We start from the raw sequence: 13,759 nt of genomic DNA, 5'->3' as shown, positions 1-13,759 counted from the left end.
TTACAAAATAAGCTAAACTAAGTTTTGCTTGTATGAATGAACTGGCTTTATCTGCTCAGGGAATTTTCAAGACCTGTCTCCATTTGGCCTTGATTTTAACATGAGCTCATTGGCACACAAATTGTATTCTAGGGACTATGTCTGTGGCATGGACCTCCAGCTTCAGGGGGTGATGGGTGACAGTCTGCTCCTTGGTCCTCTGCAGTCAGTGCAGAACCTGGTGAGGAAAATGAGGCTGGATGGCCATTAGGCCCCCCAGACTATCTGATGTTGGCGTTCCTCTTGAGGTAGTTGGTGTAATGAGTCAGGAGTAGCTTCTTGACCCAGCTGCTGTAGATGGCCCAAGATGGGATCAGGCTCAGAAAGCTCGCCTTAAATAGACAAAAACGTGAGTGTCTGGGTGAAAAGAAGAGCAAGGAAGTTACAGCTAAAACATCTCAGTTCATATTTATCATTTCAAAGAAATATTTCTTCTGACTACTGAAGGTAAGTCCCAAAATCTTCTAGTACAGTCATGTGTCACTTAATAAGAAGGATTCATTCTAAGAAATGCATCATTCGATGATTTCATCATTGTGTGAACATCATAAAGCAAACTTACATGCTTTATGGTACCTCCTACTACACGCCTAGGCTGTGTGGTATAGACTATTGCTCCTAGGCAACAAACCTGTACATCCTATTACAGTACTGAATGTTGTAGGCGATTATAACACAATGATAAGTATTTGTGTATCTAAACATAGAAAAAGTATATTTAATAATTTTAAATATGGTTACAATATGGTATAAAAGATAAAAAATGGTACATCTGTATAGGACACTTACCATGAGTGGCGCTCAGAAAACTAGAGTTGTTCTGGGTGAGTCAGTGAGTGAGTGGTGAGTGAATTAAAAGACCCAGTACATTACTGTTTGCTACTGTAAACTTTTAATCACTGTATAGTTAAGATACACTAAATTTATTTTTAAGAATTTAATTCTTCAATAATGAATTAAGCTTAGCTTGCTATAACTTTTCTACTTTATAAACTTTTTAGTGTTTTTAACTTTCAATTCTTTTGCAATAACACTTAGCATAAAACACAAACACATTTTATAACTGTACAAAATTATTTTTTTCTTTATATCCTTATTCTATAAGTTTTTTTCCTATTTTTAAATTTTAATTTTTTTTACTTTTTAAACTTTTTTGTTAAAAACTAAAATACATGGAATACTACGCTGCTGTAAAAAAGAAAGAACTCTTACCATTCATAACAGCATGGATGGACCTGGAGAGCATTATGCTAAGCGAAATTAGCCAGTCAGAGAAAGATAAATATCACATGATCTCACTCATTTGTGGAATATAATGAACAACATAAACTGATGAACAAAAATAGATCCAGAATCATAGAAGCATCGAACAGACCATCAAACCTCAGAGAGAAGGTGGGGGAAGAGAGGGGTAAGAGATCAACCAAAGGATCTCTTGCATATTAGCATAACCAATGGACACAGATAGTAGGAGGGTGAGGGCATGTGCTGGGGGGTGGGAGCAGCCAGGGAGAGGTAATGGAAGGGAAAAGGAGACATATGTAATACTTTCAACAATAAAGAATTTAAGTAAATAAAAAAGAAAACAAACAAACTAAGATACAAACACACACACTAGCCTAGGCGCACACAGGGTCAGGATCGTCACTATCACTGTCTTCCACCCCTACATCCGGTCCCACTAGCAGGTTTTCAGGGGCAATGACATGCTCGCTTGAGGAGGTGTCACTCTTTTTGGAAATATGTCCAGGGCGGTTTGTTAAAATTTTGTTTTCATCATAGACTTGCTTGTGAGCAGATAATGCAACATGAGCATTCTTCTCTGTAAGTGAAAAACTTTTGGTGTTTTTAAATTAATGAACAACTTTTAAAGAAGCTTGTTGCGGTCTGCAAACCTTCTGCTAGAACCTTCACCATGAATTTTCTTAGAGGTTCTTTTTCTGCTCCTGCAGTTTCCTTTCCCCTGGCTTCTTCTTCAGCTACGCATCCCATTCCAACAACTCCTCCTCAGCCACTTCCTCAGACCACCCCTCGGAGCTCCTCCTCGTTGTCATCCTCATTCACACCCAGGGTAAGGCTGTTTGCCATCTCAACCACAGCCTTGTGGATCCTTGTAGCCTCCTCAATCTTGGCAAATCCTTTGAGGTCATGGACAAACTTCTTGAGTGTCTTCCTCCAGGTGCCATTCCTACCCTCTTTGGTGGCATCACTCTAAGCCAGTGGTCGGCAAACTCATTAGTCAACAGAGCCAAATATCAACGTCACTTCTTCAAAATAGACTCGCCCAGGCCGAAAACCGACTTCTGCGCATGGGCCACAAAGTTTCAGTCACACTGTACGTGCACGCCCGCACGTGGTATTCTGTGGAAGAGCCACACTCAAGGGGCCAAAGAGCCACATGTGGCTCGAGAGCCGCAGTTTGCTGACCAGGGCTCTAAGCCCAAGCAAGGCTCTTGAAGCAGCTGAAGATTTAATTTTTCCAAAATTGTATCAGCGTCTTCGTCAGTTGCAGCAATGGCCTGGGCAAAGGTCGTCCTCAGGTAGTGAGCTTTAAAAGCTGCTATAACTCCCTGATCCACTGGCGTGTTTGGAGGGAGAAGCACACTTCGATTTTGGGATGAAGATCACCAATACAAGGAAGATGTCTGGGGGGATTGTAAATAATAAGCTAAGTCTGGAAAGGTACTATTCTCCAAACAGTGCTTCTCCATTTTGCTGGCAGAGCCACTGAGGAGGGCGTCTTGGGAGAGAAGCGGGGGCACCGAGGGCTCGGCGTTGCTCCCGCACAATGGCCGTGTGTGCTGATGGACGTGTTGGGAGGCCCTGCGCTTCTCGCTGCGCCAGGTCACACAGCGTTTCCGTTTGACGCCTGAAACATTGCCCCAAGCAGGACTGCGATTCTGTCCTTAAACGCCCTAAAATCTGGCCTTGCCTTGGCCTCCTTAGGGATGGAAGTCCTTTCCGGTTCCATTCCAACAGGGGCGTTCCCTCCAGGCTGGACATTTGATCGGCGAGTGATGTCCCTCCACAACCCGCTTCTCTGGAGTTTCCAAAGCTTCTTCAGCTGCCTTCACATCAGCACGTGCAGACTCGCCACTCACTTCACCTTGTGGAGGGACAACTATCCTTGAGTTGCTGGAAACCCCCGGAGCCAGCAATGAATTCAGCATCACAGTCAGGCGCAGCCTTTCCTCTCAACATCACAAACTTTTTGCTTTGGACGTGACCACCTTGGTTCTGAGCGGGACACGCTCCTCTGACTGGTCTTCAGTGCAGGTCGTTGATACGGTCCCTTCTCAGCTCCCCTCACTTTCTCCCTGTTATTTATGCCGTCGCTGTGGTGGAATGGGACATGTCTGACTGGGGAGCAATAACCATCCCTGATTTTCCAAACCCGTAGTCCTGAACCTACAACTGTTCATTTCATCTCCGGGTCAATCACTCAGCGTGGCTCTCACTGGCAACATTAACAGTGGGTTCTGTGTGCGGAGGGGCCACAGTGAACAAACAACACAAGGTTAAATCAAGCACAAGAGAAAACGATGCACTCAGGGGACATGGCCGACACAGGAAGTATGAGGCTGCTGCCATGGTAACGTGGCTTACTGTTTTACAGCAGACTTTTCATAAGTAGAAAGAACACACATTTTTAAAAATTATAAGAAGTATAGTACAGTAAATATATAAACCAGTAACATAGTCATTTATTATCATATCAAGTGATACACACTATAGATAATTGCATGTGCTATACTTCTTATTATTTTAAAGTTTTTAGTGTTGACACTATTGCAGGTGTCTCCCTTGCCCCCCTTTGCCCACCTCCACCCACCCCACTCCCCCTTCTTCGGTCTTCACCAAACTATTTTCTGTGTCCATGGGGTTTGCCTATCAGTTCTTTGGCTAATCCCTTCACTTTCTTTATCCAGTCACCCCCGCCCCTCAGGCACAGGCCATGTGTCCATGCTTACAGTTCCATTTTGTTTGTCGGTTTATTTGTTCATTAGATTCCACATATTAGTGAGATTATATGATATTTGTCTTTCTCTGACTGGCTTATTTCATTTAACATAATACTCTCCAGGTCCCTCCATGCTGTCACAAAGGGTAAACGTTCCTTCTTTTTCACAGCCGCATAGTATTCCATGGTGTAAATCTCCCACAGCTTTTTTTATGCACTCGTCTGCTGATGGGCACTTGGGCTGTTTCCAGATCTTGGCTGTTGTAAATAACGCTGCTATGAACATAGGGGTGCATACATCCCGAATGGTGTTTCGGGTTTCCTAGGATATATTCTCAGAAGTGGGATCAGTGAAAGTATAAAACTGGCAGCATAGTAGGTTTGTTTACACCAGCATCACCGCAGACCCATAAGTAACACGTTGGCGCAACACTATGGTGACTACGCATCAGTGGGCAATAGGAAGTTTGATCTTTGCTCCATTGTAACCTATGGGACCGCCATCAGACATGCAGTCTGTTACTGACAAGAGCATAGTTGTATGGTGCATGGCTGAAGTTGCTAAAATTTAAAGCTTTTGTGACACTTTCTCAGCAAACAAGGTTTTCTCAGAAACCAAAACAGTCACTTACAGGACCAGCCCTGAGGAAATTCTAAATAAAGAGAACTGAGTCCACGGTAAAGCAGCACCCGCGCCCCCTTCCCCTCAGCGAGCACTTCCTCTTCCTGCCGCTCCCTCTCCCAGTGTCTTCATGTTCTTCCCACCCAGGTTCTATTACAATGAGGCTGCAGGAGAAAGCAGATCTGTCTAAAGCTTCTTGGTGATGCTGGAAACCGCACTACACTGACACTGTGTTGTGTTTTCACTATTAGCATGCACATTCGCATCGACCTTTGTTTCATGTTTGTATTTGTTTCTGTCTTTAAAAATATGTTTTTATTGATATTTTTAGAGAGAGAGGAAGGGGGAGTGAGAGAGACAGAGGGACAGAGAGAGAAACAGAGACAGACAGACAGAGAGAGAGAGAGAGAGAGAGAGAAACATCGATGTAAGAGAGAACATCAATCGGCTGCCTCCTGCGCGCCCCCTACCAAGGATCAAGCCCACAACCCGGGCATGTGCCCTGGCCAGGAATGAAACCAGCAACCTCTGTGCATGGGACAACTCTCAACCAACTGAGCCACACTGGCCAGGCCTGTATTTATTTCTAAAAGCGGCCGGGGAACGGCGAGAACTCGTGGTGCCACGCGCTAGGGAACCTTATTTCCATGTGACGGGGTCCATGGCGTGCCGGGACCAGCTTCACTGCTCACAGAGCCAGCTGTGCACGCTCCCCACTCATGTGCAGTGACAGCACACTGGAGGATTTAAATCATGGAAATCAGCAAATGCTACAAATCAGGTGCTTGTTTTACTTTTCTCCTGGAGAGCCAGAGTTAAACATTTACTAACAGGGGGTCAGAGGCCACAGCAGCCCCACGGAGTCGCTCCCTGGGTCTCGGCCGGCTCTTCCAGGAGCTCTGGAGCCTCCTTCCTTTCTGCGGGAGAAGTGCGGCAGCCAGGGGTGAGACTGCCCGCCTTGGGGGTGTCCAGGGGCTGAGCACGGGGCCTCCAAGAGCGAGGAAGAGCTGGCTCAGCCCGCAAGGGCCGCCTGCACACCTGTGCTCACTCGCTTCAAGAAGGAGAAGTTATCAATTACCAGGATCTCATGGACGAGGCAGCCGCAGGTTTCATCTCCAAATGTGACGTAATTGAGCGATTCTTTAACAAACTCATCGGCCGTCTTGGTTACCAGGCTGGTGTTGAGATTCTTTGTCATTGGGGTTGAAACCGCATAGGGGGTCAGCACCTACCATGGGAAATAAAGCTGTGACACAGGAGCGATCTGCCCACCCCTGAGAAGTGAGCCCCCATCTCCCCATCCCTTCCTTTCCCAACTCCGGCCATCCTGTCAGAAGTTCCAGGGTCCGAAACAGGGAGGGGGCACTGCACGGGCACAGGAGCGGCACAGAGCTGGCAATCAGCCTCTGGCTTCCCTTTGCCACTAACGCCAGGGGAGGCCTCGGCCACACACCACGGTGCCCCGAGTGCACACGGCTGAGGCATGAGCCAGCTCTCCGGGCATGGTTGCCAGGCTTTGAAATAAAAGTACAGGACACTCAGTTCAACCGAATCCAGGAAAACAGCAGCAACAACAAAATTCAGTATAACTGGGGGAGACAAAATGGCGTCAAATAGGCAGACGGGTCCTGCACCTTCTCATGGAGCAGATAGAAGAAACAACTAAATCAAATAACATCCACCCGGAATTGGCAAATTAAACACAGCTGGTGAGACGATCCGTGGCTGGAAAGGACAGAGGACGCCTGGAGAACGTTTTCTCTCTTCTTTCTTTTTACTCCTTATAAAAAATTGATCTTCTTTATCTGCTTTACCGACGTGTTACTATTATACTAGTCTCTGCTGGCTTACTCATATATCTAATTTCCTCTCCCCTGCTCCAAGTCCATGCACACTTCTCTTTTCTCTTTCTTTACTAGCCATTTTTTATGCTTTTGTTTTTCCTGTCCTCGCTTGCTCTCTTCTTCTCCTAATTGTTTAATTAGTTACACTCACCAAACTCAGCCTATTTGCTCTCTACTCTAGTCTCCTTTTCCAAAAATAGATGAATTTACAGATAGATAGATAATAGATTAAAGAAAGGGAATAATTTTTTTGTTATTATTTTGGTTTTTACTTTTCTTCTTATCCACTCATTCTCTTTCTACCTCCTCTATATTGAACCGTGGCCATCCCCACTCATTCAGTTCCTTTACCTTCTCTTCTGGAAAATAAGCTCTGCCTCTTCAGATTCAGTTCCCCCCTTTCTTCTGGGTGTTTGTGGTTTGCGCTTTTTGGTTTATTTGTTTGTTTTGTGGACTTGTCTCCCCATATACATACATTTTTCCCCCTTCTTTTTTCTTCTTGTTCTTTCCTTTCTTACCTTTTTTCCTTTTCTCGATATCATTTTTGCGCTCTTTTCTCTCCCCTAATTCTCTTTTCTCTGGTGGTCACCTTTATTGGGGTTATCAGTGTCATGAATACATTCTTGTTTTGTTCCCTCTGTGTTGTGTCTTGTTGAGTTGTATTTTGTGCCTTTCAGGCAACGTGGTAGAGAGTGAACCACATTACCAGACACCCTGAGAGGAGCAAAAAAGGGGAGACAAAGAAACAGACCCCATACGAAAGAAAAGGAGGAATCACCAGAAAAGGAAGTAAACAAAATGGAGGCAAGCAATTTGTCAGAGAAAGAATTCAGAGCAATAGTCATAAGGACACTGAAAAGGATGGAAGACAATTCAACAACATGTGTAAGAATCAATAGGAAATGGAGAAGAACCAAGAAGAAATGAAGAATGACATAGCTGCGATAAAGAACACAATAGAAAGCATCAATAGTAGACTAGCAGAAACTGAGGACTGCACCAGCAAGCTAGAAGACAAGGTAGGAAAAAACACCCAAGCAGAGCAGCAACTGGAAAAAAATAAAACTTAAAAAGCAGGAGGAGAGCCTAAGGGAGCTCTGGGACAACACAAAACAAACAACATCCGCATAATAGGGGAGCCAGAAGGAGAGGAAACTGAGCAAGGAATAGAAAACCTGTTTGAAGAAATAGTGACAGAAAAATTCCCTGATATTGGGAAGAAAAAACTCACACAAGTTCAAGAAGCACACAGAGTCCAAAACAAAGCATCCCAAAAAGACCGACACCAAGACACATCATAATTAAATTGGCAAACACCAACGACAAAGTAAGAATTTTAAAGGCTGCCAGAGAGAGACAAAAAGTTACCTATAAGGGATTTTCCGTTAGACTATCAACTGATTTCTCAACAGAAACACATCAAACCAGAAGGGAATGGAATGAAATATACAAAGTAATCCAAAGCAAGGGACTGAATCCAAGAATACTATACCCAGCAAGGCTATCATTCAAAATTGAAGGTGAAATAAGGAGCTTCAGACAAAAAGGGCTAAGGGAGTATATTACCACCAAGCCACCAATGCAAGAAATGCTAAAGGGACTGCTATTAAAAGAAGAAATCAGAAGGGAAGAAGGAACACAGGCATAAAGAATAAAAATGGCAACAAACAAGTACCTATCAATATTAACCTTAAATGTAAATGGATTAAATGCTCCAAACAAAAGACATAGGGTAGCTGAATGGATAAGAAAACATGACCCATATATATGCTGTCTACAAGAGACCCACCTCAGAACAAAGGACTAACACAGACTGATAGTAAAGGTATGGGGAAAAATTTCAGGTGAATAGAAATGAAAAAACACCTGGGATAGCAATACTTATATCTGACAAAATAGACCTCAAAGTGAAGGCCATAACAAGAGATAAAGAAGGCCACTGCATAATACTAAAGGGAGCAATTCAACAAGAGGATATAACTCTGATAAACTTATATGCACCCAATACAGAAGCACCCAAATACATGAAAAAACTTCTGGAAGATATCAAGGGAGAGATTGACAGCAATACAGTCATAATAGGAAACTTTAATACCCCATTAATGCCACTGGATAAATCCTCTAAACAAAAAAATCAGCAAAGAAATATCAATCCTAAATGACTCACTAGATCAGATGGAATTAATTGACCTCTTCAGAACATTTCATCCCAAAGCTACAGATATACATTCTTCTCAAGTGCACATGGGACATTTTCAAGGATAGACCATATATTGAGACACAGGCAAAGTCTCTTCAAATTCAAGAAGATCACAATGGCCAAAACCGGTTCGGCTCAGTGGATAGAGCGTCGGCCTGCGGACTGAAGGGTCCCAGGTTCAATTCCGGTCAAGGGCATGTACGTTGGTTACGGGCACACCCCCAGTAGGAGATGTGCAGGAGGCAGCTGATCGATGTTTCTCTCTCATCGATGTTTCTAACTCTCTATCCCTCTCTCTTCCTCTCTGTAAAAAATCAATAAAATATATTTTTTAAAAATCACAATGGCATAAAATTAGAAATCAACTACAATAAAAAGTGAAAAAAATTAAACACTTGGAGGCTAAATAGCATGCTATTAAACAATGATTGGGTTACCAAAGAGATCAAAGAAGAAATAAAAAGCATCCTGATAAGAAACAACAATGAAAACACAACAATCCAAAATCTATGGGACAGAGTGAAAGCAATCCTGAGAGGGAAGTACATAGTTCTGCAGGCCTACCTCAAAAAACAAGAAAAATGGTAATAAATTACCTAACCCTACAATTTAAAGAATTAGAAAGAGAGTAACAAGAAAAGCCCAGAGTAAGCAGAAGGAAGGAAATAATAAAGATCAGAGCGGAAATAAATGACATAGAGACCAAAAAAAATACAAAAGATCAATAAAACCAAGAGCTGGTTCTTTGAAAGGATAAACAAGATCGATGAGCTTCTAGCCTGGCTCACCAAGAAACAAAGAGAGAGGACCCTAATAAACAAAATCAGAAATGAAATAGGTGAAGTAACAACAGACCCCACAGAAATGCAAAGGGTTCTTTAAAAAAAATACTATGAACAACTCTACTCCAACAAACTGGACAGCCTAGATGAAATGGACATATTCCTAGAAAAATACAAGCTTCCAAAACTCAATCAGGAAGAATCAAAAAACCTGAATAGGCCAATAACTACCGATGAAATTAAAGCAGTAATAAAAAATCTTCTAGAAAACATAAGCCCTGGTCTGGATGGCTTTAGAGGGGAGTTCTACCAAACATTCAGAGAACTAAAACCAATCCTTCTCAGACTATTCCAAAAAATTCAAGAGGAAGACACACTTCCAAGCTCTTTCTATGAAGCCAGCATTACCCTATTCCAAAACAAGATAAAGACACCACAAAGAAATAGAACTACAGGCCAATATCCTTGATGAACATAGATACTAAAATCCTCAACAAAATTTTAGCAAATTGGATCCAGCATTACATTAGAAAGATCATACACCATGACCAAGTAGGATTTATTCCAGGGATACCAGGAGGGTACAATATCTGTAAATCAATAAATATGATACATCACATAAACAAATTGAGAGACAAAAATCACATAATCATATCAATCGATACAGAAAAAGCATTTGACAAAATCCACACCCTTTCTTGATTAAAAAAAAACTCTCAGCAAAGTGGGAATAGAGGGAGCATACCTCAACATAATAAAAGCCTTATAAACAAATCTACAGTCAACATCATATTCAATGGGCAAAAACTAAACTCATTTTCCCTAAGAACAGGAACAAGACAGGGATGCCCACTCTCACCACTCCTGTTCGACATAGTACTGGAAGTATTAGCCATTGCAATTAGACAAGAAGGAAAAATAAAAGGCATCCAAATTGGAAAAGAAGACGTAAAATTGTCATTATTTGCAGATGACATGATATTGTAACTAGAAAACCCTAAAGACCCCATCAAAAAACTACTAGACTTAATAAATGAATTTGGCAATGTAGCAGGATACAAAATTAACACCCAGAAATCTATGGCTTTTTTATACATCAATAATGAACTCACAGAAAGAGAAACTAAAAAAAAAACAAAAACCATTTACCACTGCAACAAAAAATTAAGATACCTAGAAATAAACTTAAGTAAGGAGGTAAAAGACCTCTACTCAGAAAACTACAGGACATTGAAAAAAGAGATAGAGGAAGACATAAACAAATAGAAGAACATACCGTGTTCATGGACTGGTAGAATCAAAATCATTAAAATGTTCATACTACCCAAAGAAATTTATAGATTCAATGCAATCCCCATTAAAATACTAACAGCATATTTCACAGACCTAGAACAAACTCTGCAAAAATTCATCTGAAGAAAAAAAAAGATCCTGAATAGCCACAGCAATTCTGAGAAAGAAGAACAAATTTGGAGGGATCACAATACCAGATATCAAGCTATATTACAAACCCACTATTCTCAAAACTGCCTGGTACTGGCACAAGAACAGACATATAGACCAAAGGAACAGAACAGAGAACCCAGAAATCGACCCAAGCCATTAGGCTCAATTAATATTTAACAAAAGAGGCAAGAGCATACAATGGAGTCAAGACAGTCTCCTCAATAAATGGTGCTGGGAAATTTGATCAGATACATGCAGAAAAAATGAAACTAGTTCACCAATTTACGCCATTCACAAAAACAAACTCAAAATGGTTAAAGGACTTAAATGTAAGATGGGAAACCATAAAAATCTTAGAAGACTCCATAGGCAGCAAAATATCAGACATATGTTGTAGCAATATCTTTACCGATATGGAAACTAAGGAGAAAATAAACAAATGGGACTACATCAAAATAAAAAGCTTCTGCACAGCAAAAGAAACCATCAACAAAACAAGAGAGCCCACTGCATGGGAGAACGTATTTGCCAATGTTACATCCGATAAGGGTTTAATCTCCAACATTTACAGGGATCTCATGAAACTTAACAAAAGGAAGATAAACAATCCAATCAAAAAAAATGGGCAACGGACCTAAATAGACACTTTTCCAAAGAGGACATACAGAAGGTGAAGAGACATATGAAAACATGCTCAAAGTCACTAATTATACGAGAGATATAATTCAAAACAACAATCAGATACCATCTCACACCTGTCAGAATGGCTATCATCAACAAATCAACAAATAACAAGTGCTGGCAAGGATGTGGAGAAAAAGGAACCCTCGTGCACTGCTGGTGGGAATGCAGACTGGTGCAGTCACTGTGGAGAACAGTATGGAGTTTCCTCAAAATAATAAAAATGGAACTGCCATTTGACCCAGTGATCCCACTTCTAGGAATATATCCCAAGAAACCAGAAACACCAATCAGAAAGGACAAATGCACCCCTATGTTCATAGCAACACAATTTACAATAGCTAAGATTTGGAAACAGCCTAAGTGCCCATCAGCAGATGAGTGGATTAAAAAATGGTGGTACATCTACACAACAGAATACTATGCTGTGGTAAAAAAGAAGGAATTCTTAACATTTGCAACAGCGTGGATGGAGCTGGAGAGCATTATGCTAAGCAAAATTAGCCAGTCGGAGAAAGATAAGTATCACATGATCTTACTCATATGTGGGATATAATGAACAACATAAACTGATGAACAAAAATTGGTCCAGAGACTGAAACACTGATTAGACCATCCAACCTTAGAAAGAAGGCAGGGGAGGGGGGTGGGTTAGAGATCAACCAAAGAACTTGTATGCACGCATATTAGCATAACCAATGGACATGGACAATGGGGCGGTGGGGGGTTTCCTGGGGGGGGGGCAGAAGTGCTGGGGGGTCAATCGGGGGGAAAAGGAGACATGTAATACTTTTTAAAATTTTTAAAAATTCAGTATAACTATGTCCCAAGTACTCTGTGGGCTATATTTACATTTAAAGTTTCACTTATTTATCTGAAATTCAGATTTTATTGGGTGTTCTGTATTTTATCTGGCCACCCTCCCTCAGACGTGTGTTTCTAATGCACACAGCCAACGATGGGGCAACTAAAGCCTCTGGGTTGCACGTTCATGACCCCCTCTTTCCACCCACGGCCCCCACACCTGGCAGGAGGCTGACTAGTACTTTCTCCCAGACACACAGAGCTCGGCATCTTTAGAGGAAAAAAGTCTGTGATTGTTTTCTTGGTTTTACTTTTCTTCACATCACATTTGCAATTTTCATCATGTCAGCTTTTCTTCACATCACCCCTGACATGACACTGTTCATAACTGAATCGAGTTATGACTCAGTCAACACGCTTGAATGGGCCCTCATGGAAATGAATGCTATCGTCGTTAATTGGCAAAACACTTTCTTCCAAAGATCTCACCGTGTTCCTCTTGGAGACATGCAGGAGCATGCATTCCCAACCCATTTCCAGATGGGGAAATAGTATTTTCATTCCTCATTGGGAAGCACAGGGGCTTCATAAACAGGGGTGAAATGTGCATATTTGTTCATTCATTAAATCTTTATAAGAACCTAGAGAAGTGAGCAGGCATGCTAAACCCCTTTTTACAGATGGGGAAACTGAGGCTCGCGGAGCTTCAGCAGGCTTCCCAGGATCACTCACATGGCAAGTGGCAGAGCTGGGATTTGAAAATCAAACTCAAGCCTCCAGTGCCTGCTTCGCTGCCCGATTCACAAATCTTTACTGAGCACCAATTACATAAGTGTTTGGAGAGGCCAGTGGTTCTGAAAGGTCGCAGAGCCTTTTCACCTTCTCTCACTTGCTAGGAGAGCAGCTCCGAGGCTCCTGCATCCAGGAAGGGGCCCCTCCCCTCCCCCACCTCCTCCCACCCCTGCTGCCCCATGGAACCCACTCACTTGGCAGCCCCAGCCTCTCTCACCACAGTTCTCAAGATCACGGTGATGCTAAGCCTGCCATATGACTAGTAAGCAAGTAGCTCTGGTAAGCATTCGTGTGGTTCACCAAGTATTTTTAGTTCTTTTTTCCTCCAGACACGTGATAGAATTACACATGGTTGGGTGGGACCATGTGACCAAATCTGGCCCATGAATATGAGCAAAAGTGACCGGCGTCTTTTGTGAGCCAGAGCCCTTCGTTATCAAAGCAAGACCCTCTAGAACTGCTACACGTTGCCCTGGCGCGTCAGCTCACAACCCCAAGGAGCGGCTGCTCCATCCTCCGGTCCCTGCGTCACTACCCCGAGCTGATGCCCTGGCAGCTCCCAGTCGATGCGCATCATGAATGAGAAAT

At 42.5% G+C, this 13,759-nt stretch overlaps 1 protein-coding gene across 1 annotated transcript in view; it reads right to left on the bottom strand.

The window, feature by feature from the left end:
* Window positions 1-260: 260 nt before the first annotated feature.
* Window positions 261-13,759, bottom strand: part of HSD17B3 (hydroxysteroid 17-beta dehydrogenase 3) — a 41,625-nt gene continuing 28,126 nt past the window's right edge. The window contains exons 10-11 of the mRNA XM_070400870.1: window positions 5,701-5,850; window positions 261-371 (exon numbers count right to left, since the gene is read on the bottom strand). Of these exons, the coding sequence (XP_070256971.1) occupies window positions 261-371; window positions 5,701-5,850 (261 nt within the window). The remainder of the gene's footprint in view (window positions 372-5,700; window positions 5,851-13,759) is intronic.

Source organism: Myotis yumanensis, unplaced genomic scaffold (genome assembly GCF_028538775.1).
Source record: "Myotis yumanensis isolate MYYU_CA2020_CCGP unplaced genomic scaffold, mMyoYum1.0.hap1 SCAF_21, whole genome shotgun sequence".
NCBI lineage: Eukaryota > Metazoa > Chordata > Mammalia > Chiroptera > Vespertilionidae > Myotis > Myotis yumanensis.
This window is presented reverse-complemented; position numbering and strand designations above follow the sequence as displayed.